Raw genomic sequence first — 27,712 nt, forward strand, 5'->3', positions numbered from 1 at the left:
CCTGCTCAAGTGGTAGAGCGATAGTCTTGAGCTGAAGAGCTTAGGACAGAGCCCATGCCCAGAGTTCAAGCCCCACGACTTACCAAAAAGAAAAAGAAAAGAAAGAAAAGAAAAAAAAAACAATTTTCTTCTCCTCAAAAGTAACAGACGTTCCCATGTCCCCCCTCTTCTGCAGGCTGACAGCCTATGGATGGCTGGGCCCCAGGCAGGGCAACCCAGGACCTGCCATGTCCACAGGTGTGGTCTTACCATGCACTCTTTCTTCCAGACCCAGGAAGCTGCTTAGAAGGTCAACTTTGTCTGATGATTAAGTACAGGGAGTTCCTTGGCATCAATGTGTTTTCCTTCAAAGTACTTTTATTTAAAATTTAAACATTGAGGCAGCTCCTTATCCCTCCCAAAGAGTTCGGAAATAGGGACAGTGTAGCGAATTTTTCATTTGAAAAGTATGTGAGGTTAGGCACAGTGGCTCATGCCTGTAATCCTAGGTAAATGGGAGGCTGGGGTAGGAGGATCAAGACCTGAGATTGACTCCAAAGAAAAAATGTAATATCCCCACCTGTGGAAAAAAAAAAAAAACTAAAGTAAAAACTGTTGAAGTATGGTTCAACTGTAGAGCATCTGAATAGCTAGCAAGCTTGAGGCCTGTAGTTTGAACCCCAGTATTACCAAAAATAGTTATATTGATAATGGTAAAAGACGAGAGAAGAGACATTAGGCCACTTTTGGGGAAGCAATGAAATCCTCGAGTAGTCAGAAAACCGAGCTAAGGTCGCACTGCACCACCCCTATCTCACTTAGCAGGAAGGAAGGAGTTTTATGGTTCAACAAGGAAACTTGCCTCTAGATAACACTCCTGAATGGACCCTCAAACATTCAACATCACATGACTGAGCATGTCTGTCTCATTCTACCTTTGAGGTTCAGAGTTACTATCTTTTCTTTCTATCACCAAGTTCACAGGAAACTCATTCTTTCCCTCCCTTGCTTTTCCCTGTGCTTGCTAAGCAAATGCTCTACCACTAGAGTCACATTCCCATCGTCTTATTAGGGACTTTCTTGGAATGTAGCCTTATACTAGGATGTGTCAGAATCTAAATGTGTCCAATTGTGTGTGATTGAGCTTGCAGTGAGAGTCAAACATGGGTATTCATGAACTCTGATGCCATAATAAGTTAGAAGATAAAGAAACTGAAGTCTAAATCAGGTATGGTCCAGTGGTATCTGTGTCCCATGTGTACATTGCCAGAGGATATGGGTTAAGCACTGTAGAAGCTAGAATCCAGAAGTTATAGAGATGCTGGAAGACTGGGAATTGATATTTGCAGCAGGAGGAGCCTCCTACCATGCCAGCCATTTTGCTCATTGCTGCAAACCTCAGGCCAAGGTATCACAGGAAGCAAGAAACTCCACATGTCTGTCTGTCTGTTTCTCTTGGGCTGCACTGGATATGAACTCAGGGCACTCTCCTTAAGCTGTTTCTCTCAAGCTTAGAGATCCATGTCTGGCTTTTTGGTGGTTAACTGGGGATAAGAGTCTCAGGGACTTTACTGCCAGGGCTGTCTTCAGACTGGAAGCCTCAGATTCCAGTCTCCTGAGTAGCTAGCATTACAAGTTGAGCCACTGGTGCCTGGCCAATTTAATATCTTTTTATCCTTTCTTTCTTTCCCCCTCCCCCCTCCTCCTCCTCCTCCTCCTCCTCCTCCTCCTCCTCCTCCTCCTCCTCCTCCTTCTTCTTCTTCTTCTTCTTCTTCTTCTTCTTCTTTTTCTTGTCCTGGGGCTTGAACTCAGGGCCTAGGCACTGTCCTTGAGCGTTCTCAAGGTTAGAGCTCTACCCCATTTGAGCCACAGCACCACTTCTGTTTTTTTTTTTTTTTTCTTATGTTTGTGGTACCAAGAAATCGAACCCCGGGCTTCATGCATGCTAGACAAGCACTCTACCACGACACCACGCTCCCGGCCCTAGTTGAGTATCTTTATGCTGCATATGTTCCTTCAGTTTGTTTTCCCCACGGCCATGAGGATTTTAACACCCAGCTGTTCTGGTCAGGTGTGACCAGATCACAAGGGCTCAGGGGCTGAGGAGTGGACATGAAGATCTGTGAGCTGGGCAGCACAGCCTAAGGGGAAAGTAAGAGGACAGGGCCACCACGATGCCCACTCACGTGTGTCTAGGGACACGGAGGGAAGATATGCTAGTGGTGCCTAGGACCTGGAAAAGGGAACCAGCAGTTCTCAAACCACAAAAATGTGAAAAGGCTTTCCCACCAAAAAGGTCTGTCTGACTTTCTCTCTCTCTCTCTCTCTCTCTCTCTCTCTCTCTCTCTCTCTCTCTCTCTCTCTCTCTCTCTCTCTCTCTCTCTCTTTTAAAGAAGACAGCAGGGTTGGGAACATGACTTACTGGTAGAGTGCTTGCACAAAGCCCTGAGTTCAATTCCTTAGTAGCACATAAACACACAAGGACAGGAGTGGCAGAGCACTAGCCTTGAGCAAAACAAGCTCAGATACAGTTCCCAGGCCCTGAGTTCAAGTCCCAGATGTGACTTTTACTTTAGCCATGGAAAGAATATCTAAGTGGTGTGTCCTCCTCAATCCAGCTTGCCAAGGAACTGAGATCTCCTGCCCACAGCCAGTGAGAAGCAGGGCCTGCCAGCTGGAGGAGCCTCTACCCTTTCCCCACCTCAAGGCCCAAGGACCCTCTGGTGTCCCACACACTATGAACCAGAATGCTTTCACACAGGCCTGTGCTCTCTTTCTAGAAGATGCCTTTAATCTGTTTAAAGGGAGGGACCACCCTCCCTTGCCTACAGTGCTGGGGATGCAAGGCCTTGAGCATGCTCCTGAGTGCGCCCTGGCCTGCAGCCCCAGCCTACAGTGTCTAGCATAGATCCAGGGCACATCCAGACTCAAGTCTTGATTTATTTATTTGACTGATTGATTGTGCTGATATTGAGGCTTGATCTCAGGACCTGGGCCCTGTCCTTTAGCTTTTTCACTCCAGGATGGTGCTTTACCAGGTAAGCCACACCTCCATTTCCAGCTTTTTTGTTGTTATAGATTAGCTGGAGATGAAAGTCTCAAGAACTTTTCTGTCTTTGAACTGTGACCCTCAGGTCTCAACCACCTGAATAGCTAGGATAACGGGCGTGAATCATCAGCACTTAACCTTAATTATATTTAAAGTAGCTCCTTTGGTGGTAGAAACTCCTAGGAGATGGTAATTCTGATACCACTTTCTGTCCTAGTAAAAGAATGCTTTCTTGCTGCTTGTTTCCCTGCTAGGACAGAAGCTTTCAGAAATCCTTTGAGGGCAGAATAAAAGTATAATGAAACTAGACAGCAATATCAGGAATTGCTCATGGCCTTTGCCAAAGCCCCCTCGACTCCCACCACATGCTGGGGGCCCAGCATCCAGCTCTTAAGTCAATCCTAGCAGGCCACTAACCATGGGTCTGAGTCAGCTGACCTCAGCCCACGTCACAGCCGGAGCCCAAGCCAACATGCTCACCAGGAAGAGTACAAGGTGCATTCCTCTAAAATTATACATCCATTGCGAGCACTGAGCAAATCCATCTAGAATACACATCTACACCTATGTGGATAAGATAGTTAGGCCCATGGAAGCCTGGCAAATCCCAAGGGTCTGGGTTGAAGGCTGTGGCCGAGATTGGCAGAGCGCTCAGGACGGCCCACGTCCCATCTTGCTGGGTGATGGAGCTACATGTCATAGAGCCGGAGCTGTTCCTGCACGTCACCATCGGCCATCTCGCCGAACGTCTCCTTGTGGTCCTTCATGAGCTTGAAGATGGCAGCCAGCTGTTCCTTCTGAACTCTGTCGAGAAGAAAGGAGAAGTGGAAGAAGGTGCTTCTCACCTGGTGGCGGGGGTGGGGAGGGTGCTCTCCTCTCATTTGCTACTGCCTTTGCTTTCTAGAATGAGAGGAACCCTAAAACCAAGCAAACCCTACTAACCATGCAGAAGCAGTTTGCCCAAATGCACTCAACCCCAAGATTCCAATTCTTAGGTTGACAGTGGAGGGATCACTTAAACCCCATGTGCCTCAGTTTCCCCTGGGCCATACTTTAGTGTTGACAGTGACTCTCATAGTGAGTCAAGGAGAAAGAGAGAATGCCTCATTAGTGTCTTGTCATCCTAGGGAGACCCAGGCTAGAAATGGCTTTGAGGAGCCAAAAATGGAGGAAGGAAAATATCTTATTGGCTGTGGGAAGAGGGGATCATACAGATGTGAACACATCCAGAAGTGTAGAAAACAATGCTTGGCACAGAGAGGGCAGGCTGAAATCCAGCCTGCAGGACTTCCCTGTTCAGAAAGAAGGGGTGCCTTTTTCTGGTTAGCACAAAGATGTCTTATAGGGATGATGGTGTGGTCTCACCGTCTTACCCCAAACTAAACGGAAGGTCAGCTGGGTGTGAACTAGGCTTGGTTCAAATCCAACTCTTATCTTTATGAGGATCAGTCATACCATCTGACTAGCACGGGATAACACCCCTAGCAAACAGGAAGGTGTGGGGAGGGGGGCAGGGAGCAGCTGGAGCCAGGGGAGAGTGTGGTTTTGGTTTTGTTTGTGCCACCCTATACTGGACAGCAAGGCTGGCCACTGCATCCTGGCTCCGGCCCACAGTTCCGGTTCTTTGCTTCTGAAGTTCCTGCTTTCCACATCATACCACTTGGCACCTTGAGTCAACCTAAGCCACACTGCCAGGTCTAGCCTCTCATCACTCCATGGAGCCAGGGCAAGAGCCATACTGCAGGCTCCAGCTTTGGCAAAGCTGCTGGCTGCCAATATCTCTAACCTCAGGAGTGGGGTAGGTCCTCAATGCTGGGAGTCTTGCTCATCATAACACATTTCTTTGCTGTTAGCCCTCCTGAACCCACATCTTCCATCCAGCAAGCAGTGGGCTTTCTGCCTAGCCGTAGCATCAAGAAGCTGACATATGAAGACCTGGGTTCAATTCCTCGGTACCATATACATAGGGGAAAAAAAAAAAGGAAGTGGTGCGGTGGCTCAAGTGGTATGGCTCTAGCCTTGAGTAAGGCCAAGGACATTGCTTAGGCCCTGAGTTCAAGCCCCAGGACTGGCACAAAAAAAAAAAAAGAAGCTGACATGCTGGGGGACGAGGAGCCAGGGAATAGACTTGGTACCCTATGCACAAGGAGAGGGGCCATGAACCCAGGAGAGGGTGTGCCTGGACCCCCAGATACAGCCACAGTCAGACATGTGTGTGGGCATCTCCCCCATCAAGCACAAACTCTTGTCTTTTCTGCCCGCACAGCAGTTTTGCTTTCTAAACACAACAGCTTTGCGTTTTCAACACAGTGAGCATACAACTTCGTACTCTACTGGGGAGTAAAGGCCATCAATGGAGAAGAAGAGTTTCAAATTAATTGTTTTCAAAGAGATTATTTTTAAACCCAGGACAAACTGAAAAAAACACACAGCAATCGAGGTCATCTACGAAAAGGTTTATTAGACTGAACCAAGGCTGGGTAGAGACAGCCAAGCATCAGGAGTGTGTGAGGCTTGCTGTACAGGCCAAGTTCAGAAATCTAGCTACCTACATTAGAAGAAATCACTACTTTCTAGAAGGTTCCTCCCTGGGTAGGGGGTTGCTATTGCTATTCAAGAACATGTAAGTATGTGTGTTTATCTCGTGGCTCCATGTCAAAAGTTGGTTGCTTGCTCTTCTAATCTCTGAACCCAAGACCCTTCAGCCTAAGGGTACTTCTCGCTCCAGGAGCTAACCTTTCATTGAAGGCCACTTTCTGAAAACTTACTGCTCTAGAAAAAAATATTTTCACCAACAAAGTGTAAGAACTACAAATTAGTTTTTGGTATAATATAAATACTATCAAATACAAAATCCCAACACGCTAACCTAGAACAGATCTGATGATCTGCAGAAGTTTTAACTCATCTATCCAGCTCTCTAGAAAAAATGTGTAGTGTGGAAATCTAGTTATTTTACACAAACACTGTTTTATGGCTTTTGCAAAGCAAAAGTGGAGATGTGGCTGAGCGGGTCAGAACTTCAGTTAAAAAAAAAAGAAAAGAAAACAAGGCCTCTTTGTAATAAGAGGGCTGGACCCGAGCCTCCTCCAGATGTAAAAAGGAGGCACCAGTGCCAGGGCAGCACCCATGAATCAACATGTTGCAGCACCTCCCTGCTCCAGAGATGGAGGGCAGCTGGCCATCCCTGCTGGAGCCGGTACCCACAGGTCAGCCCAGTCTCGATTATTTGCCAGTCCCTACAGTCTGTGGCTTGGTTGCAGTGAGGGCAAAAGTTGGGGTGCTGAGTTCAACTCTACAGTGACTGAAAGCGTTGGCACTGATGGAATCAGAGGTATCTCAGGTGTGGAAGAAGTGTGTGTGTGTGTATGTGTGTGTGTGTGTGTGTGTGTGTGTAGCAAATCCAAGTTCAAGGTCTGAGCTCACACTCTTTCATGTATAAATGGAGTGACTGTCTCCAGAGAGCAGTGTCAAAGGCATCTCCAGAGACTCTGCTAGCCAAGGGGAAGTCCTGATAGGGGTCGACATCCCTGCGCCACCCCCCCCCCAGCCCTGGGTTGGGGGCCAGGGCTTGCTGGGCTCCTCTCTGGGGACTTCCACTTTTATCTCTCAAGCTTTTAAGATGCCAAAAGTAAAGAGCCTTCTGGAGGGGGCTAAAGACAACTTCATTATTCTTCAGTTCTGCAGAGAGAAACAGGAAGAAAAAGAAAAGGTGTTTTACTCAATCCATCTCATAAGTCCATGGCGAGGAGAAAGGGCCTCGGGGATGAGGAAGGGGGATGTTTGGGATTGCAGAAGGCATCCTGCGGTGTTCAGTGAGATCTCACACACACACCCTGCTCCCATCACCCGCAGCCACACATCCCACACACAACCCTGAAGCCTGGACAGTAGCGAGACAGTCCAGTTGATCTTTGCTGTGTCACTACACTAGTGATGTTTCCCCTACCCTAAATAATTTTCGACTTGGCTGCTGTGGGAACTGGCACCCTGGGGCATGTGTCCCCCTGGAGGCTCTGCAGAGGCATGCCCATCTTGAGGAGGGCATTTGTGGAGCACACAGGGGGACCTGATTTTGTGTCTCTGGCGCCATCTCCTGGAGATTGCAGTCCCCGTGCATTTGCAGCCACTGTCCTTGGACTGAAGACCCCACGTTTGGCTGTGGCTTCTTGGTTGGCCCTTTCTTGCCTCACTTCCACATACCAAACCCCTGGTCCATTTCCAGACAAGTTGGCACAGTCCTGTGGGCCTGCAGAAGAAGCGGCAAGGGGTGCCACTGGCCTGGCAGTGCCAGCCTAGCCTCCAAGCTGGGTTCCACATTCCCTTTGATTCAGGGGAGCTGACAGTTGTGCTTGTATTTTTTTTTTTTCCTGCAAAGCTAGGAAGCCGGGCCAGCCTAGCCAGCTTTGCCAGCCCTGGGGTAAGGAAGGGGAGGGGAGACTGGTCCTGGGAGCTGTCACCAGCATGCAAGTCAGCATGCCAGTGTCAGCGGACAGAGCTGGAGGAGATGGATGAATGCCTCCTAGAAACTCAGATTAGACACAGAGGATGCACCCCCTGGCGGAGTCAGTATGGGCACGACCACACCCCCAGAGGGGCTCCGAGGCCAGTGCTCAAGGCACAGTGCAGGGGCGCAGCAGCAGCAGCAGCCCCACCTCTGGCCTGCAAACCTGGCCACTTCTAGCCCCTGGATTGTTCCGAAGGTGGGGATGAGCAGTTGGACTCAGGAGCACTCACTTAGGGCCTTCTGCTTCCAGTCCTGCCTCCCCACCACCTGGCCTTGAAAGCCTCCAGTGGGCCTCCTGGGGATGGCCGCCCAGGGCCCCTTCATGAGTGGGAGATGTACAGTGTCTCCATGTGAACCACTGCATGTAGGAGCGGAGGGGTGCAGGGAGAGATGTGCCTGGGGTCAGGCACTTGACAATGATCTGTGAGCAGTTTCCAGGGAACAGTTCTAGAGTGGCTCCCACAACTGTCCTGAGAACCCTATCATGACAAAGGCAAGCTGAGCAGCCTCTGCAACCCCAAGCATCACCCCATTTAGGGCAGGAGCAGCTCCCAGGCAGCGGCAGGCTGGGGCCACATGCAGGAGGGTACAAGCCAAGGATGCAGGCATGCGCATGCGGGGTGGGGTGATGGTGGGATGAACATGAACTCCAGTCCACACATGACCTCCACCAGCCCCTCCTCGACTCCGGGTGCGCAGTGGGGGCCAAGGTGTGTGATGAGGGGTTGGGGATGTCTTCCTCACCCCCATAGCACCTCCTGAGGGAGTCTCTATCCCAGAGGAACTCAGAATGAGTGGTCCTGAGAATGGCAGAGGGTGAAGGAATGGTGTGGAGATGTCGTGTGCACCCCCCCCCCCCCAGTCCGCCTATGGGCAATGTGATCTGCTGTCATCGGGCCCTGGCTCTGGATACGAGGACAGTGGCAGTCTGGCCCCAGTCTGAGGTCTGACCTGCTGTCGTCTCATGGGTCTCCTAGTCTAATGGCCCCTCCACTGTTGCCCCTGGTAGGCAGAAGGAGGCCATGGCAATGTCCCAGCCCCTATCCACAGGGATTTTGGAGAAGGGTGGGTGTGTTGAGCTCTCTCTGTCCTCTAATCTGGGAGCCATGAGCCACACAATAACTGCCACCTTTGTCAGCTCTGCCACAGACCGCAGGACAAATGGAACAGCGTCACATAGCAGCAGGTGGGGCCCGCAAAGGACCCTGGCCTTGGTCTGCAACTTGGGTTCTGATGACCAAACCTGTTTACTTTTCCACAAAGGAGCACAGACAGGTCTCCATGTCTGCAGCCCCCTGTCTGATCAGAGGCCTCACCTTCTTGGGGTGAGATGGAGGTTACATGGCGGCCTAACCAAACTGCACTGTGGACTGTGCCGGCCGTAGCTCGGGGCAGGGGGGCTGCTATGATGGCCCCCCAGCCTCACAGAGGAAAGGGGCACTGGTAACCAGCTGGCTCAGTAGGCTGCCAGGAACTTAACTGAACCTCCAGGACCTAGATCTCTCATGCAGAAAAATGAGGTGGAAATGCATTCATCGGTTATGGGGTGATGAAGGGGAGGTTTAGGCCATGTTGGTGATATTGGGGACACATTAGCAGACAGTGAGGGAAGCACCACTAGTCTAAAAAAAACCAATCTTCTTACCAAAGGGTGTGCAAGAGCATTTGTGGCTCAGGACCTAGGTAACTTGCTAGAGGGAAGTGAGGTCAGAGGTCAGCTCAATCCTGAAATATAAAGGCAGCAGAGGGGGATGGGAGGTCATACCAAGTGGCAGCGTCCTCAGCAAAGAGAAGTGGAGGTCTCCCACAGACCTGCCTCCTGGCACTGCCAGCGTTGCCCTGGGGTGAGGAACCCTCCTGCAAAGCCAGTGCTAGGAGGGCAGAGGGGATATGATGTTGAGGGGTATGGGGTGGCAGGGTGCAGCCACAAGCAGGTGGTTGAGCTGCGCATTTCACTTGGGGGTGCATTGGGGGGTCCCCACCAGTCCTTTATGTACAGCTTCCATAGAGACATGGCTTGAACCCAAGCCTCCAGACCCCACTGCACACAGGCAGCGTGTGTGCCATATGGGTGTGTGTGTGTGTGTGTGTGTGTGTGTGTCTATGCACTGGTGTGTGTCTGCATGTAAAGCAGTATCCTAGAGTGCCATGGAGCAAACCAGACAAAAATAACACCACTGCCAGCGGGGGAGGGGGGTGAGCTGTCAGATGGACGAGCACCAAGAATCTGGCTCTGTCTCCAAGTGATAAATGGGTTTTGTCATGGACTGGACATGTAAGTGAAGAGCTGGGGCTGGTCCCAGATTTATTATTTTTTGCCCTGGCATCTCATTCTTCATTGATGGTGGGGGAGAGTGGGGTGAGGCTAATGCTACAACCAGGCCCCAGTGCCCTCCACTCCCACCACTTTGCCCCTGCTCAGATGGTGTCCCCAAGAGCTTCTTCCTTGATTCGAGCCTGGCTCAACTGCCTAGGAACAAAGAAGCTCCCGGACTGGAATTTGGAATAGTTATGTCCATAAGTGATGGACTCAGTGGAGGCGGGGCTTGCAGGAGCCTCCCCCCTCCCAACTCCCATGCACCTCTGTCCAGCTACTTAGTGGGGCAGGGCTCGCTGGCACTGCCCCCAAAGCCCCGCCTACCTCTGTTCCTCCTCCAGTTCTTCTTTGGTCATCATCTTCTTGTACTGGTTTCCTCTCAGCTCTCCAGGGGTATACTTAAAGGAGAAGGCCTCCCCTGTGGAGGGAGGCAGAGTAAGCCCTGGCAATGTAGATAGAGGTCCGCCTACCCCGATAGAAAAACCTCTACCTAATTCCCTTCATCACTTTGATTTCTTTTATCTTTTTGCAGCGCTGGGGTGCAAACTCAGAGCTAACAAGTGCTCTACTACTGAGCTACATTCCTGGTCCTAGGACAAGGAGGGGTGGGCCCCATGCATCCCCCCTGTGCCTGCTGGGGACAGTCCTAGCCCCAGAGGTGCCATGAGCTCCCCTCAGTGCCTGCACCCCAGCCAGCTCATCTCATCCTTTTACACAAAATGCTGTGGCTCCTCACGCCTTATTCCCAGTGCAGGGCACAAGGTGAAAAGCCATGCCCCACTATGGGCTTTGCCCTCCAAAATGATGGTTCGCTCTCCAGCACATGGCCCAGTGTCTGCAGGGCTCTCCTTTCTTCCTCTCCTCTGCTGCTGTGCACCATGAGGGCAGCTCCAGGTGCTATTCTAGAAGTATTCTACAAGTCTTTCCTGCTGCCCCTGCATGTCAGTAAGCTGCTGCCTCCACACCCCTCCCCAAGACAAGCCTGGCCACCTTGACCTCTAGCTGGCTGCAGTCACACCCCATCAGCAGATGGATGGGGACTCGAGGAAGAGCAAAGGTCTCGGAGTAGGGCTCTCTCTGGGCTGTAAGGAAGAAGGTTCTAGCTGTACATTGGGAACAAGTTGTTTTCCTGGCATCCACACCTCACTCAGGGGAGAGCTGGTGGCTTCTTGTGACCCAGCCAGCTGCCCAAGGACCAAGTCCTTAGGAAGCAGTCATTACTCTTGTCCATGACTCCTCATTCATTCCATGGACACTCAGTGCTCGGGACAAAGAAAGAAGTTACTAGAACATCCAGGAAGCAGATCTGGCCAGGTTTAGCTCTAGAAGCTTCATTCCTTCTGACCTCTGGCAACTAGTAGTTTCTCCTGGTTTGGACAGATAAGGCCTGGAACCTGACAGCTATGCTGAGCAAAGTAAATCCTGGGAGAGCAGGGAGCCAGGAAGGGTGGGCTACCTCTGGGCATCCCCCAAACTAGCTGTTATACTTCTGGCAACAGCAGTTGTCCATTGAGTTACAATGGACCTTCACTGTGGACCCAGAATGACACCTGCCAAGGAAAACCATGATCTCCCATGTGAGGGACACTGCCACAGCTATGTGCCAGAAAAATAAGCCTAACGACTGCCAGGACTGGAAGTTTGGCCTAGTGGTAAGGGTGCTTGCCTAGCATGCATGAAGATCCAGTTTCCATTCCAGTTTCGATGCCACACATATAGAAAAATCCAGAAGTGGTGCTGTGGCTCAAGTGGTAGAGCTCTAATCTTGAGAAAGCCCAAGGACAGTGCTAAGGTCCTGAGTTCAAGCCCCAGGACTAGCAGAAAAACAAAACAATAAAAAACAAAACTACTCCCATGTGGTGCCAGCCTGGGTTGCAATTTATGGGGCAGGGCTGATGAGCTATATATGTCTTCCACGCCAGACATGGCAGACAAAAGCTTTCACTAGACCATGGGAACCAGGTGACGCATGGCCACATCCAATTCTGTAGGCCCAGGGGGGCCTGAGAGTCTCCAGGGAGCAGAGGAGGTGCCCCCCCCCTTCCTTCCAGTCTGCCATCCCCACTGCTTTGCACTGCTTTGCAGGGCTTAGGGAAGTCATTTTAGCGACACTAATCAATTAGCCCAGGAGGCTGAGCGGATCAGAGGAGGCTGGGCCCTTAGGCTGACTCCTGGCAGCTGTGGCCAGCAGCCTCCCTCCCTCGGTCCTTTCAGAGGTGGTGGTAGGCTGGGGGCAGGGGAGCAGCTCGATGTGGGGCTCTGCATCTGTGAAGAGAAGGAACCCTCAACTAGGACGGCTGACAGGGGTCACCTCATCTCCTTGCTTCAGCCTCCTTTCTGTGTCACTACCCACAGCCCTGCTGAGCCACTGTCTATGGTCCTGCTAGTAGCTAGCTTAGTGCCACCAATAACCTTGCTTTAAAAAAGCGTGTGTGTGTGTGTGTGTGTGTGTGTGTGTGTGTGTGTGTGTGTGTGTGTGTTTGCTGGTACTAGGGCTTGAACTTAGGGCTAGAACTCTGCCATACTTCAACTTCCAACTTTTTTTGGTACTTAATTAGAAATAAGAGTTTCACAAACTTTCCTGCCCAATCTGGCTGGGAACTGCAATCTTCAGATCTCAGCTTTCTGAGTAGCTAGGCTCAGGCATGAGGTACTGGTGTCCAGTTGCTAAACCTTACACTAGGGTTTGAACTCAGGACCTTATGCTTTCCAGGCAGACATTCCATCATTTAAGTCGTGCCCCCAGCCTTTTGTGCTTTCTTTACATGTGAGATAGGGCCTTGCATTTTTGCCTAGACCAGCTTGGACTGCCAGCCCCCTGGTTGTGCCTCCCTCGACAGATTCATGCCACAGAGCTCATGTTTTGGTTGAGATGGGTTCTCTCCTTTTGTCTAGGCTAGCCTGCGTACTTGATCCTCCAGATTTTTGCCTTCTCGGTAGCTGGGTCTATAGGTGTGAGTCACCATGACTTGCATGATTTTTTTTTAATTTAGAAAGATTTCAAACATATCCCATAATACAAAAGTGAAAAAAAAAAAAACACCCATGGTAGCCGGGCACGGTGGCTCACACCTGTAATCCCAGCTACTCAGGAGGCTGAGATCTGAGGATCAAGGTTCAAAGCCAGTCCGGACACAAAAGGACCTGAGACTCTTATCTACAATTACCCTCTAGAAAATGGGAAGTGGGGCTTGGCTCTAGGAAGCCTTGCGCTGAAGAGCTCAGGGACAGCACACAGGCTGAGTTCAAGCCCCATGACCCACCAAAAACAAAACAAAACAAAACAACAACACACCCATGTGCTGTGCAGACTCCACTATTTTCTGCTCCAGCTTCTTTTAGAAGGAAACAAAACCTGATAGGACAGCAGAAGCCCCATTCACTGTTTTGTTTGGTCTGTCTGTCAGTCTATCCATCTAGAGCTACTTGCAACCCATGGGTTTCTTCTATGTTCTCTCCCTCCCTCTGTCCCACCTGAGCCTCCTGGAATGGAAAGCCCAGCCTGGCAGTGTGTGTCCACTCTTCTTCTGCATAAGCCCCAGGGCTGGCTTTCCAGCGCTTTCCTTTCACTCTCAAAGTGGTGGCGAGGTATTTGGAGAGACATGAGATTTACTTGGGTGGGGAGGGGAGAGGCAAAGGCCCAGCAGGCAGGGCCAGTGAGCTTTTCCTCACAGGAAGTAGAATGCTTGGGGACAGGCATTTCATAGGCAGAGGAGGTGGGTGGCAGGTCAGGCCCTTAGCCTCATCCTCCCTCTATCTCAGCACCCCCAGTCCCCTCCAACCACCAGCTCTGTGAAGATCCAACTGGGCCCCTCAGAGTCAGGCAAGGACTACAGCCCAGGCAGGGCCCACTCACCATCTTCTTCCTCAGGCCCTGCAGCGGGTGAGTCCTTCTCACTGTCTGAGTCCTGCTCCTCTTCCTGCAAGACAATGACAGGGTCAGTGCAGGCAGAGAGCAGGCCAAAGTCAGCTCTTGCAGAAGATGGCAGAAGAGTAGAGGGGAAGCTATTCTCAGGAGATGTGAAGTGGGGAGTGGGCAGGGAGGAGGGCCTCAGTCGGCCACTGAGGCTTCGTCTAACACAGCACCTGCCTTGCAAGTGGAAGCTGGAGGATGTGGTGTTAGAGCAAATGGGGGTTGGAGGCTACTGATGGAGCTCCTTTATCTGTACTGTTAGGACTTCAACCTTGACCCTTGCCCGACAGTGCTGTCTGGCCCCTGGTGGGATGGGGTTGCTCTTAGTGCAGGCTGTGAGAGCATGGTTTCTGTTGCTTCTCTCTCACTGTCTTTGTCTGTCTCTCTAGGGGGCTGAGGGGAGGGAGGTGGAGACGGGGTTCATATATATCCTATGTATCCTGGGCTGGCCTTGATCTGGAGGCCCCCTCCCCCGCCTCATCTCCCAGCGTGCTGGAACTGTAGACAGGCTTTTGCAGGCATGTGCCACTACGCCTGGCTTATGTCATTTTCTATCGCTACCCATCTGTGTCCATTTTCCCAAAATTGGAACTGCACCTCTCTCTCAAGCCCAGTCTCTCCCACACAGGATCAACAGAGGCGGGAGGAGTGTCCTGTCCTGGGGTGGCCTGAGCAGAGGAAGGAGTGACTTCAGCTTGCAGGAATGAGGATGACAGGGACGGGACTGGGGGATGAGGGCTGAGGAGGCCATGCTGAAGGAAGAGACTTGGAAGCTAGCTGCCAAATGTGGACAGGAGGGCAGATTTAAGAAGGAACACAGGTCAGAGACAAATGCAACCCCAGATCCTGGGCAGCCTGGGGCCCCTGGGGGCTAGCCAGGCTGTGGCTGCGTGGACTCAACAGAATGGCTAGTGTTGAGCTGAGCTAGGAGGCAAAGATTTCTTACACTCCATAGTGAGTCACAAATGGCAAATGCTTGGGCCTTGAGCTCCTCAAAGGAGCTTCCTGCACTCCGCAAAATGCTTCCTGGAGGATCTGCACTTCCCGATTGTGTAAAGCAAAGTGTGGCTGAATGGGGCCAGGCAGGTACCCCATTGCTCAGTGATGGAGCAAACCACCTATAAGGATCTGCCTACAGCCTGGAAAAATGTCTATTAAGATATACGCAATGAGCTAGGAGCTCTCACACCCAGGATCCCAGCTATTCAGGAGACTGAGGTCTGAGGACAGAGATTCAAAGAAGCCAATCTAGATGGAAGAGTCCATGAGACTCCCAGTTCCAGTTAACCAGCGAGAAGCCAGAAGTAGTTCAAGTGGTAAAGCACTAGCCTTAAATAAAAAAGCCAAGCAAGAGTACAAGGTCCTGAGTTCAAGTTCTGTTGACAGCACACATACAACACATACACACACACACACACACACACACACACACACACACACACACACACACAGATTTGTAGGGTGACTCTTTGTGGGGCAGAAATCCAGAATGAAGTATCTTCTGGCTAAGTATATTTGGTTAACAGATTCACTAAGACATTCCCTAGTCCATTGTGTTACAGGGCATGGGTATCAAGCAGTGCTGAGCATGGATGGAGGCATGTGCATGTACTTATGGAAAGGGGCCCTTGGTAGGCCAATCATGCAGAGACAGGGATGTGACTTGAGTGGTAGAGCACCTGCCAAGTAAGGCCAAACCCTGAGTTCAAACCACAGTACAGCCAAAGAGAGGAAGAGAGAAATCAGAGAGGGAAAGCAGCAGAATGCAGTGTGTTGTACAGTCTTCTTTGTGCAGATGTGAAGATGGGAGGCAGCCATGTGCTTGGAAGTTCAGTCTACCATGGCCTTTGGTGGAGAGGGTGCAGAGAAAGCTGATTTGTCTTTCTGTGTCGGTATAATTTCTAATGAGACCATTCAGGAGGGTCTTACTGATGACCCCCCATTTTTGGTTGCTGGTTCTGGGGCTTAAACTGCAGGGCTTGTGTTCTCAGCATTTTCTGCTCAGGACTGGTAGATCTCAACCACTTCTGGATTTTTGTGCTGGTCAATTAAAGATAGTCTCATGGGCTTTTCTACCCAGGGTGGCTTTGAACTATGCTCCTCAAGTCTGAATAGCTAGGATTACGTGTGTTAGCCATGGTGCCTGGCACTGCTGTATTCCTAACAGGAACTTTGGAGGCACACAGGCCCTCAGGCGTGCATAAACAAAAGGTCCCTTGAAGGCTTCAGGGGGAACAGCCCTGCTGCCACCATTATGCTGGGCTTCGGACTTCATGCCGAGTGTCTGGAAAATAAATATCTGTTGTTGAAGTGGCCCAGCTATGGTATTTTGCCACAGGAAACCCTGCCAAATGGCTAGAGCCTGCTTCCAAGAGAGTGAGCCACATTCATGAAAACTGTGAATCAGCCCCTGAGACTCAGAGCTGACAGCGCCCCAAGGCAGGGTGGGGGAACACAACAGAGACCCAGCATTTCTTCACTGAGTAGAGACATTGGGTCTTGTTTTTGTTTTATATTGGTCCTGGGGTCTTGTCCCTGAACTTTTTGCTCAAGCCTAGTGCTCTACCACTTCAGCCACAGCTCTATTTCTGGTGGTTAAATGGAGATAAATGTTTCACAGACTTTCCTGCCAAGGCTGGCTTCGAACTACGGTCCTCAGATCTCAGCTTCCTGAGTAACTAGGATGACAGGCCTAAGTCATCAGTGCCTGGCAAGACCGTATTTTAACAAAAGGGCACTGCCTGCATCCCTAGCAACCACCCCCCTCATCCCCCAACCAGGAGCCTGGCCCTGAGCAGAGAGCAGCAGAGGGCAGCTTCTTCATGCCACTGAGGCTGGATTCCCATGCTGCAGACAGCACATGGCCATTTATGGCTGCCCTGGCTGACTGAAGCATAACGGGTTGGCTGGGGTGTGGCTCAAGTGGCTGCCTTAGTAGTGTGAGGCCCTGAGTTCAAATTTGGTCAGCAAGGGGGAGGGGCAGGGAAGAGGTAGATAGAGATGGCTATCTGTCTGTCCCTCTGCTTTGGGGACATTGGCTCAGTTCAGGCTGGTTCTGTTCGGGATTTGTCACTTTGATCCAGTTTCCTGCGATACCTTCTCGGAGTCTTCCTGCGCCCCTGCCCACTCTCCTCCAATTCACCCTGTTTTGGGAACACATTAAAATGCCACCTTGCTGGCTACTGGTGGCTCACACCTCCAACCCTAGCTACTCAGGAGGCTGAGATCTGAGGACAGAGGTTCAAAGCCAGCCCAGACAGTGAAGTCTCTGAGACTCTTATTACCAATCAACCATCAAAAAGGCTGGAAACAAAGCTGTGACACAAGTGGTAGAGTGCTAGTTTTAAGCAAAAACGCTCAAGAACAGTGCCCAGGCCCCAAGGTCAAGCCCCAGAACCACCTTAAAATAAAACAAATCACAACAATAATTTTTTTAAAAAGACCTTTGATGATGTTCCAGCAATCCACTGAAGTGTTCCAGTGGAACACTTCTAGCACCTGGGAGCCTCACTATCTCAGAGTGCAGCCTACCATTTGAGAGGACAGCACACAGCTCTTGAGCAGGTTCTGCAGGAAGGAGCTGATATGCTAAGCCAAGCACAGGAAAGGAAGCAGGTTCAGGGTAGAGACAAGGAATTGAAGTCTGCCATAGGCAGGAGCTTTTCTTTTCTTTCTGTGGTTTTTCCACTTATTCACTTAACAAGAACATCCTAGAGCCACTGAGTCCAGGCGCTGGGGATGTGCTGCAGGGGCAGACAATGCATGCTAAAATAAAAGATGACCTCATGCTGTATTAAGCGCACTGAAGAAAGCCAAATAGGATGAGATGGCTGGAGAGAGGAAGAGGGGAGGGGAAGCCGGCAGGGACTTTCCATCTGATAAAGAAGAGGACCCAGGCTGGGAGGGATGTCCACACAGAGCCAGCAGACACTGGGGGTCCAGCCCAGGCGCCAGCCCAGGATACTGAGCACCAGAAAGGCGCCTGTGGCTACAGTGGGCATGGCCCAGAGCCCATAGGGAACAGGCTGCAGGATGGAGTTGGGTAGGATGGGGGTGCATGGGCATCAAGGAGCCCCAGAGGAGGTCAGCCTAGACCATCATGACAGGAAAGCTGTGTTCATATGCGATGCACTGGGAGACAGAGGTGACAGAGCTGGGGGAGAAGGAAAAGAGACCTAGACAGGCCTGGGCTTTTGGCCTGAACAGTGGGAGGAGGTGTGGTAGAAAGTGGGATGAGAGGAGGAATCTGTGAAGGGCAGAGCACTCAATAGCCACCCAACAGGAGAGGCAGAGGAGGCAGTGATATACGGGCTGGGCTTGGGTGGGTGCATGGGGTCTCAGGGTGGCAGAGGGGCAGCTGGAGTGACTGAGACTGAGATGTCCTTCAGGCATTTGCTTTTCCAGCAGGGGCAGGGAGCAAAGGAAGAGAACTGGGTATGGTGGCACTGACTCACAGGGAAGAAAAGGCAATGGGAGGTGGGAGAGGTGAAAGGTACGGAAGGGGTTGATTCACTGCAACCCATCCCATCCCTACCCAGTTCAGACAGCCAGACCAAAGGTAGCCATCCTTCCAGACACATCAGCAAGCCTTTGGCTTAGGCATACTCAGAGCAACAGAGCTTCTCAAACTCAATCACACTAGATCACTACTTTTTAGCAATGTTCCTACAAAAAGGATTACAGGACACCAAAACTTCAGAAAAACAAGAGCTACAAAGAAGCATCGCAGCCTGCAGGATCCACAAGCCTTGTCAGGGAACGCACAGTTGAAGCCCAGCCTCTATCTTTTGAGATAGAGAAGACCAGGAATGCCACAAAGTCAGAACCCAGGTGGTTCTGTTGGGAAAACTGAGCAGAACTAGTTTTGATCATGATCGCCTCGGCATATAATGGAAGACAGGAGTTGAACACTGAGTTAGCTCAGGGGTAGAGCACTTGCCTAGCATGCACCAGGCCCTGGTTCCATCCATGGCACCACACACACATGTACACACATGTTGCATGTGCATACACACACACACACACACACACACACACACACACACACACAGAGAAAGTTTTCCTTTTTTTTTTTTTGCCAGTCATGGGGCTTGAACTCAGGGCCTGAGCACTGTTCTTGGACTTTTCTCAACGCTAAGCTCTACCACTTGAGCCACAGCATTACTTCCAGCTTTTTTCTATGTATGTGGTACTGAGGAATCGAACCCAGGTCTTCATGCATGCTAGGCAAGCACTCTACCACTAGGCCAAACTCCTAACCCTTCAATGTTTTTTTTTTTTGTTTTTTGTTTTTGCCAGTCATGGGGCTTGAACTCAGGGCCTGAGCACTGTCCTTGGACTTTCTCAAGGCTAGAGCTCTACCACTTGAGCATCAGCACCATTTCTGGCTTTTTTCTATGTATGTGGTACTGAGGAATCGAACCTGGGTCTTCGTGCATGCTAGGCAAGCACTCTACCACTAGGCCAACTCCCAGCCCCATCCTTCAATGTTTTTTGAGTCAGCATTGGAACTTAAATTCAGGGCCTGGGCAATGTCCCTTTGCTTTTTCACTCACAGCTGGCACTAAACCAATTGGAGATACGTGTCTTACAACTTTCCTGTCCCAACTTCCTGTCCCAACTAGCTTTGAATTGCAATTCTTATATTTCAGCCTCCTGAGCAGCTAGGCATGTGCTGCCAGGGCCTGGCATTTTTCAAAATCTTTGAGGAGAATGCAATCAGAGAGACATTGATTTCAGATTTCTGAGAAACAGGAGATGAGGATGGTTTGACCTAGAGCAGGGCCTGTGGTGGATTGTTTGGTAGACACACTGGGCAGAGATATTTCCTTAAGATTTATCTCAGACTCTGAGTCTTCAACAAATTAGGAATCTCTCCCTGGTACCAGTGGCTCATGCCTGCAATCCTATGTACTCAAGAGGCTGAGATCTGAGAATAGAGGTTCAAAACCATTAATTACATACCCAGAAAAGCCAGAAGTGCTGGAGCTATAGCTCAAATAGAAGAGTGATAGCTTTGAGCAAAAAAACTCAGAACAGCCCCTAGGTCCTGAGTCCAAGACCCAGGACAGATGTCAAGGGGGCGTGGAAAACAAAGAATCTTTTCAAGGGAAAGTCTACCCAAGTAAACACCATCCCTCACTCCTTACCCCCCACCCCTGGCTGGCCTTCATCCTTGGCATGAAAAATTAAAAGAAATTTTGTGGTTTAGGGAACCACACCCACGGCCCACACATGCTAGGCAAGCACTCTACCATCCCTAAATGGAAAGAAATGATTCATAGGTTTGAAATACATTCTATTGTAGTATGTTATTATAATTATTCTATTATTAGTTCTTGTTAATCTCCTAGTGTGCCTATTAATAAATGACACTGCAACAGAGGAGTCCTTGTATAGGAACAAGCAGGTGTGTGGAAGGCTCCCTGTACACGCTGGGGGTTTGGAATGTAACACGAAAGGCCAAAGGGTGCCTCTTATTATCTAGTCACAAATTAGACCCTAGCTGAGAACAGCTCAGGGTAGTCTCCACCATAGCCCAAGCTGGCCAGAGTGTTATCAATGTGTTCAGGGATTTTTTTTCTTTTTTTTTTTTTGGGGGGGGGTGGTCCTGGGACTTGAACTCCCGGCTTGGGCATGGTCTCTGAGCTTCTTTTTTGCTCAAGGATATCGCTCTGAGTTCAGGAAAAAATACTAAACATAAATGGGGACCAAGACATGAGAAAGGGTATCAATGTCTGTGAAGTAATGTACCTTCTCTCTGGTGAATATAATGTAAGCCTTCTATTAATTACAATAAAAATATATAGGGGAAAAATACTAAACATATGTGGGGCTCCAGTGGCTCATAACTGTAATCCTATCTACATGGGAGGCTAAGATCTGAGGATCACTGTTTGAAGCCAGTCAAGGCAGGAATGTCTATGAGAGTCTTATCTCCAATTACCTACCAAAGAGCAGGAAGTGGAGGAGTGGCTCAAGGGGTAGAATGCAAGCCTTCGGTGAAAAAGCTAAGGGCCAAGTGCTCAGGCTCTGAGTTGAAGCCCTAGTACTGACATGCATGCATGCATGCATGCATGCATATGCATGGCACACAGATTAAACAAGCATGCACAGACATAGGTCACAAGGTTGATGGCTAGAAAGTGGACCCAAATGGGCTGTAAGAGATCTCCGCGGTCATGTCAGTCATTTTGTAGGGGAGAAAATGTCAAAAGGTCAAGTGACCCCCTTAGTCTGGTGGCTTGTCAGAAATAAACAAATAATAATAAATAATAAATTTGTGGCACTAGGGTTTGAATTCAGGGCTCCTGCCACCTCTAGCTCTGTTTTTCATGGGCTATTCTGGGAATGGAATCTAGTGAACTTTTGTATCTTAGGGTGGCTTCCATTGTGATACTCTAGATCCAGTTGTGTTCCTTCTGAAGAGCTGAGATGACAGGTGTGAGCCCCTGGCACCCGATCCCTTTGTAAGTTCCTGTCTGTATTCCTATGCTACTCCCACTGTCCTTGAACTCAAGAGTAAAGCAATCTTCCTGCTTCTGCCTCCACTGCTGGGACTTCAGGAGCCCCATGCCCAGCTAGAAGCAAACACGTCAGGTAAACAGGTTCACTGGGTTTCCTTTGAGGCCTTGAACTTAATGCAGACATCTTTCAGCTATTGTCATCGACTGGCCAGAACATGAGGGATATTTCTACTGTGTGGCTGAGAGAGAAGGTCAGTTCAGAAGTGCCCTCTGACTCTTGACCAGTGGTGAGCACTAAGGAGGCCCCCAAATAGCTGGGCCTCAGGAGCTCCTTCCTGATGAGGTGTATGAACCTGACACTGACCTTTCATGCCTCTTGTCCTGAGCAGTTCTGCAAACCCAGGGAAGTTCTGTGGCTTGTCAGGAAATGCTGCCTCCCATCCTCCCACAGTGGTCAGGGCTGGGCAGTGTGTGTGTGTGTGTGTGTGTGTGTGTGTGTGTGTGTGTGTGGCAGGACTACCAGAAGGGAGAAGCTATGTTAAAGGTGAACATAGGGCAACTTTTTAGCTCTCTCACAAAGCAAGGTATTTTTCATCTAAGACTATATTCTTTAAAAAAAATTAAGATTTCCGGGCCGGGAGTTTGGCCTAGTGGTTAAAGTGCTTGCCTAGCATGCATGAAGACCCAGGTTCGATTCCTCGGTACCACATACATAGAAAAAAGCCAGAAGTGGTGCTGAGGCTCAAGTGGTAGAGCTCTAGCCTTGAGAAAGTCCAAGGACAGTGCTCAGGCCCTGAGCTCAAGCCCAGGACTGGCAATAAAAAAAAAAAAAAAAAAATTAAGATTTCCGGCTAAGGAAAAATTCTGACGGCTAAATTTCCATTTTCCAACCAAGATTCTTCCTGAGCTATTAGGAAATTCCTGGGACTTCTTAAACAACAACAAAAAAACATTAAGAAAGCCACCCTCTTGGGCTACAGAACATACAACTGTATGCCCACCCCTCTCTGGGCAGATGATGGGAATCCGCACTGTGGCCCCACATCGAATTCTATGTTCTGTTTCCCCTGCTTAATACCAATTCCTTAATTAACACAATGTCCTCATTAGCAGGCATTTTAATTATTTCCAGTTCCCCCCTTCCCCCATCACTAGACCCAAGAGGATGACCAATGTTCCTTCCTATGTCAAAGCACAGCCCCAGGTGACAGGGGTCTGGTGCAGTGAGCTAGGGTCTGGGTCATGTGGCTAGAGGAAGCATCCAAAGGAATTGGGGCTCACAAATGGCCCAAACACCGGAGCTTGCCTTTTCTCTGCCATGGGAGGGCACAGGAAATAGGCAGCTATCCAAAAGCCAACCAAAAAATCGAAATTTCCTGACCCCTTGACCTTGGGTCTTCTAGACTGCAGAAATGGGAGAGAGAGCTCTCTGTGGTTGAAGCCCCTGTCCATGGCATTTTGTCTATTATCAGCCCAAGATGACTAAGAACAAAACCCCACAGTGATAGAAACCACTGCCAATACATATCTAGCCTCTACTGTTCGGGCAGGTGAACAAAAGGGGCCCATGTTTGCATGGCAACTGTCAGGGCCAATGATGGGGAAGGGCTGACCCACCCCCTTCATTCCACTACAGCTTCCTGAGGGCATGTGTGGTGATGAGAGAGCCCAGGACAAGGGGACACAGTGGATCCTAAGCAGAGTAACTTGAGAAGTCAGGCGCTTGAGTATAAGACCAGACAGATGGACAGACAGACAGATGGACAAAGGCTACTGTCACCACCACCACCACCACCAAAGTGTCCAAAAAACGTAAACTCTTTCTGAGAAATTCCCCAAACTTATTTTTTGGGGGAAGGTGGGGATGGAAAGACCCGGACTTGAATGGCATATCTGATGCTTTTGCTCACTGGCTAGCAATTTACAACGAAGCCATGCCTCTATCCGACCTCCATTGTTTCCCAATTGTTACATTTGTATGTTTGAAAACTTCCAAACCTATTGAAAAGTACCCAAACTTGGCATCACTGAACAATGATATGTTACCCTTAAGATTTTAGTGTACATCTTCTTAGAAACAAGGACATTGTTTTCTACAATACCAGAACACTTGGCAGTGCATCGAAGAATTCAGCACAGAACTAATACAATTATCTAACACATCATTCATTTAAAATGGTTGTCTTGGGGCTGGAAAGCGGCTTACTGGTAGAGCCTGACTACATGTTCCCAAGACTGACAAAATAGTATAAGTTATGTCCCAAATGTCCTTTGTACCGCCCCACCTCTAATCCAATCCAATCTACACAAGGATCAAGGTTGCATTTATCTGTCACATTGCTTCTTTTTTGGTCTCCTGTAATCTAGAAGAGTCATCCAGCCTGTGTGTGTGTATTTCAGCCATCAGCCAGCTATCTTGCACAAAAATCCCTACTCTAGGACTAAAGCTATTTTAGTTCATTTTTCTTTGGCTTCACTTCTTAGATGGGATCTTGATATGTTGCCCACACTGGCCCTGCACTCCTGGTTTCCACCGAGCCTTCTACATAAATCCTCTCCCTATATGCCCCCCCAAATGCTGAGACCACAGGCTTGTGACACCGCATTGGGTTTCTAGTCTCCCCCCCCTGACTCCCCCGGAATGTGTGTGCACACTCCCCAATACTGGGGCTGGAACTCAGTCCTCACATTCTTCCTTGGCTTTTCCACTTGGCTTTTTTGCTCAAGACTGACTAGTATACTACCATTTGAGCCAAGCCTCCAGTTAAGGCGTTTTCTGGTTAGGTTTAGTTAGAGTCTCATGGATTTGTCTGTCCTGGATAATTTTGCAGAGTGATTCTCTGATCTCAGCCTCACAACTAGCTGGGTCTACAGGGCTGTGACACTGCATTTGGCCCCCCGCCCCGGCCCTGGTTCTGGGGCTTAAACTCTGGACCTGAGCCCTATCCCAGAACTCCTTTTCATTCAAGGCAAGCCCTCTACTACTTGAGCCACAATGCCCCTTCCTGATTTTTTTGAGTAGTTCATTGGAGATAAGAGTCTCCTGGCTTCAGATCTCAGCCTCCTGAGTAGCTAGGAATGAGCTACCAGCAGCCGGCTTCCAACTGTATTCTTTTTTTTATTTGCCAGTCCTGGGCTTGAGCTCAGGGCCTGAGCACTGTCTTTGGACTTTCTCAAGGCTAAAGCTCTACCACTTGAGCCTCAGCACCACTTCCAGCTTTTTTCTATATATGTGGTACTGAGGAATCGAACCTGAGTGTTTGTGCATGCTAGGCAAGCACTCTACCATTAGGCCAAACTCCTGGCCCCCTAACTGTATTCTTAAGTAGAGGTAGGACCTTAGTGCCAACAAATCTGAGTTCTAGCAGTGGGATGACCCTTAACCTTGGTCCACAACCCCTGTTGGGGGACCCTGGGATACAAATACAGCCTTACTGTATCAGGTAAGAGGTATGGCAGTACCAGCTCAGGTCCTGGGCATGGTTGGCTCACAGTTCTCTATAGCATGCCTTCTCCCAGCATCCCTGCCCTGGTTGCCCAGTGCTGGGAGGAGTCCGATCTGCCCACTGGGCTTTGATGATCTCATCCCCATTCCTCCAGTGGGCTCTCAGAGCCTCAGCACCTCCTCCCCCCACACCACAGCCCCTTCCCACTGCTTCGCCCTTGGCGGGCCAGCCCATGAGACTCAGCAGCAGCTGGAGGCTGCTTCTCAATAATGAGCTTTGTGAGTCAGAGGCAGCAGCTGCCCCAGACTGCCCAGGGCCCACTAGGAAAGAGGAGGATCAGATTAGAAGGGAATTGGTTAATGGAAACCAAAGAGGAGGAGGGGAGGGAAGGGAGGGAGGGAGGAAGAGGCGAGTTAAGTAAGCCTTGCTCTCTGGGGGCCCTGACTTCCTCCCAGGCTTCAGCCTTCATGTAGGGACAGTGAAAGAGGCTGGGCGAGGGCATCTCCTTCTTTCTCATGCCAATCTTACTTAATTATTTTCCCCAGAAGGTTGTCTTCCTGCCTGACCTCCCAGCTCTGAAAGTATGGTAGTAGGGGGAAAAACATTGTAAATTTTTGGAAATATTTATCAATTTCTTTTTTAAAACTTATTTAATTTTCTTATTATAAAATTTATTTTATTCCAGGGGCCGGGAGTTTGGCCTAGTGGTTAAAGTGCTTGCCTAGCATGCATGAAGACCCGGGTTCGATTCCTCGGTACCGCATACATAGAAAAAAGCCAGAAGTGGACGCTGAGGCTCAAGTGGTAGAGCTCTAGCCTTGAGAATGTCCAAGGACAGTGCTCAGGCCCTGAGCTTAAGCCTAGGACTGGCAAAAATAAAATATAAAAAAAAATTATTTTATTCCAGTACCAGAGTTTGAACTTAGGGCCTGGTGCTCTACTACTTGAACCACAGTTTGAACTTAGGGCCTGGTGCTCTACTACTTGAACCACACATCTAGCCTGGCTTTCTTTTTTTTTTTTTATCAATCAATGTCTTTGAACTTCCATCCTCTTATCTAACCCCCTAAGTAGCTAGGATTACAGTCATGAGGCACCAGTGCCTGGCTTAAACTTTAATTTCTTTTTCTATTATTACTATTTTCCCAAGTCTATTTCAAGAGCATTCTAACCAACCTCTTCCCTTAACTCTACCACTGGGAGGCCCCTAAGGTAGTCAAGACAGGGCAGGAATCCCAAACATGGAGGTAAAATTGACATATCAGCTCAGGTCCAAACCCCAAGACCCCATTTGCTATCTGTAAGGCAGGTGAGGATTGGAGCCTGCCAGGCAAAGACCCCAGGGCACTCCATCAGCCCTTCTCAGCACCCCTTCGAAGCCACTCTAATGGCACAATTAGTTACCACCTGTCAAGCAAAGTGCCTGCAAGAGGGGGTCTGGCACATTTGCTCAGCTAAGACACCCAGCCTCACTGCCCTGTCCTCCCCCAGGGCTTCCCTCTAACATAAAGCATTATGTTCAACAAAGAACAAAGTGGGTATGCCAAAACACACTGATCAGGAACCAGAGGGCATATCCTGGGTCCCCACTGTCCTGGATGGCTTGTCCTGCAAGCTGAGATGGCAGGGAATAAGAACAAAGTGTTACAATCCCACTGAGCCCTGAAGTGGCAGCCTAAGCCAGTCCCTTTCTCCAATCCAAGAAGATTTGTCTGAAAGAGAGGATGAGTGGGTGAGTGGATTCCCCCAGCAAGGCAGTGCTGTCAGGGCCTGGCTGATGGCAGAGGTGGGAACGGTGGGCCTGGCGGGGGCCGCACTGCTCAGGCGTGTCTGCACCCCAGGGAATGGGGCCAGGGGCTGGAAAGGACAATAACATGGTGACAACAATCCAAGTGACTTTTCTTTCAGTCCTGTCCTAGGAAACATCACAAAAACGACAACAAAACTCCACCACATTGACTCTCAAGTCTAGATTTCAAGCTGGCTCAAGGAAAGGCACCTTTCCTTCTTCTTTCCCCCCCAAAGTACCTTATATTAAGAAGCAAGCCAATTCCATTTCAAACCTTGAAGTGAGCCACATGAAGTGGCCTGGGGAACGGCTGGGTGGGAGGGGTTAAAAGGAGGGCGCAGAGCGAAAAGCCAAAGCCCTGTGAGAGGGCTGGGGCACCCTCGGCTCAGAGCCTGGGCCCGGGCCGGGGAGGGGGGGCGCTTGCGCATGGGAGGAGGAGGGAAAGAAACAGCCAAACTCTGCCTGCTCCCCATCTTCTAGGGGAGGATGGCAAGTCTGCACCATCGCAACTTAGCACACTCGGCAGGACTGTCATCTCTCACCGGTCATGGGCTCTGCCCTTCCTGGGGCGGCCGGGCCTGGAGACTCCGGGTCGGACTCCCAGGCTTGGCAGCGACGCGGGGCTGCTGGGCTGGGGAAGATCGCCGAGGGGGACCGCGATGCGTACCTGCCTGGCTTCTGCCGCCAGCTCCTCTGCCTCGGCGGGCACCGCTGGGGGCTCCCCGGGCCCTGCAGCCTCTCTTGGGCCCTCGGGCTGCTCCGGTTTCTCCGGCTCCCTGGCGCAGGGGTCTGGTGGCATGCATGCCCTGCTGTCCTCCGCCTGGGGTGCAGGTTTGGGGGGTGCAGGCTCCGGGCCTGCAGCCGCTCCACGTCTCACCAGCAGCCAGGCGAGCAGCAGGGCTAGCACGGTGGCCAGCGCGGGCAGCGCGGCCAGCAGCTCGGCCGGCGCCTCCATTGCGCCCTGGCCGCTGAGTGCCCGCCCGCCCGCCGGGACCCCGAGGGAGCCCGCCGCGCCCGCCGCCACGCCACGCCCTGGGGCGGAGCTTGCCACAAGGCCCCGCCTGGGACATGAGCTCCGCCCGTGGGGCGGAGCCTGTCACACCGCCCCGCCCCTTGGGCGGAGCCCACCGTGTAGCCTCACCTTGCTCCGCCCCCTCGCCTCACAGGGTGACTCAGAGGCTAGCCATTAAGACCCGGAGCCTGGGGAAAGCACCGGGAGCCCCGCGGACACAGGCCCAGGTCGGCA

General features: G+C 50.5%; 1 protein-coding gene across 4 annotated transcripts; it reads right to left on the reverse strand.

Annotated features, from left to right (window-relative positions):
* Window positions 1–2,906: 2,906 nt before the first annotated feature.
* Mxra7 (matrix remodeling associated 7) lies at window positions 2,907–27,488 on the reverse strand. 4 transcript variants are annotated; one of them, XM_090350378.1, is made up of 5 exons: window positions 27,134–27,488; window positions 13,709–13,772; window positions 10,177–10,270; window positions 9,181–9,260; window positions 3,751–3,832 (listed from the first exon to the last, which is right to left on the reverse strand). In XM_090350378.1, exons 1-4 carry the CDS (start codon window positions 27,419–27,421, stop codon window positions 9,227–9,229), a joined length of 480 nt encoding a protein of 159 aa, XP_090206504.1. In that variant the 5' UTR covers window positions 27,422–27,488; the 3' UTR covers window positions 3,751–3,832; window positions 9,181–9,226. The 4 variants fall into 4 exon arrangements, with proteins under 4 accessions (XP_090206502.1, XP_090206504.1, XP_090206503.1 ...); XM_090350377.1 differs by lacking the exon at window positions 3,751–3,832 and adding an exon at window positions 5,470–6,709 and having other exon boundaries at window positions 27,134–27,487; XM_090350376.1 differs by lacking the exon at window positions 9,181–9,260 and having other exon boundaries at window positions 2,907–3,832; window positions 27,134–27,485.
* Window positions 27,489–27,712: the final 224 nt, after the last annotated feature.

This window comes from Megascapheus bottae, chromosome 17 (assembly GCF_031878675.1).
Source record: "Megascapheus bottae isolate mThoBot1 chromosome 17, mThoBot2.hap1, whole genome shotgun sequence".
Lineage (NCBI taxonomy): Eukaryota > Metazoa > Chordata > Mammalia > Rodentia > Geomyidae > Megascapheus > Megascapheus bottae.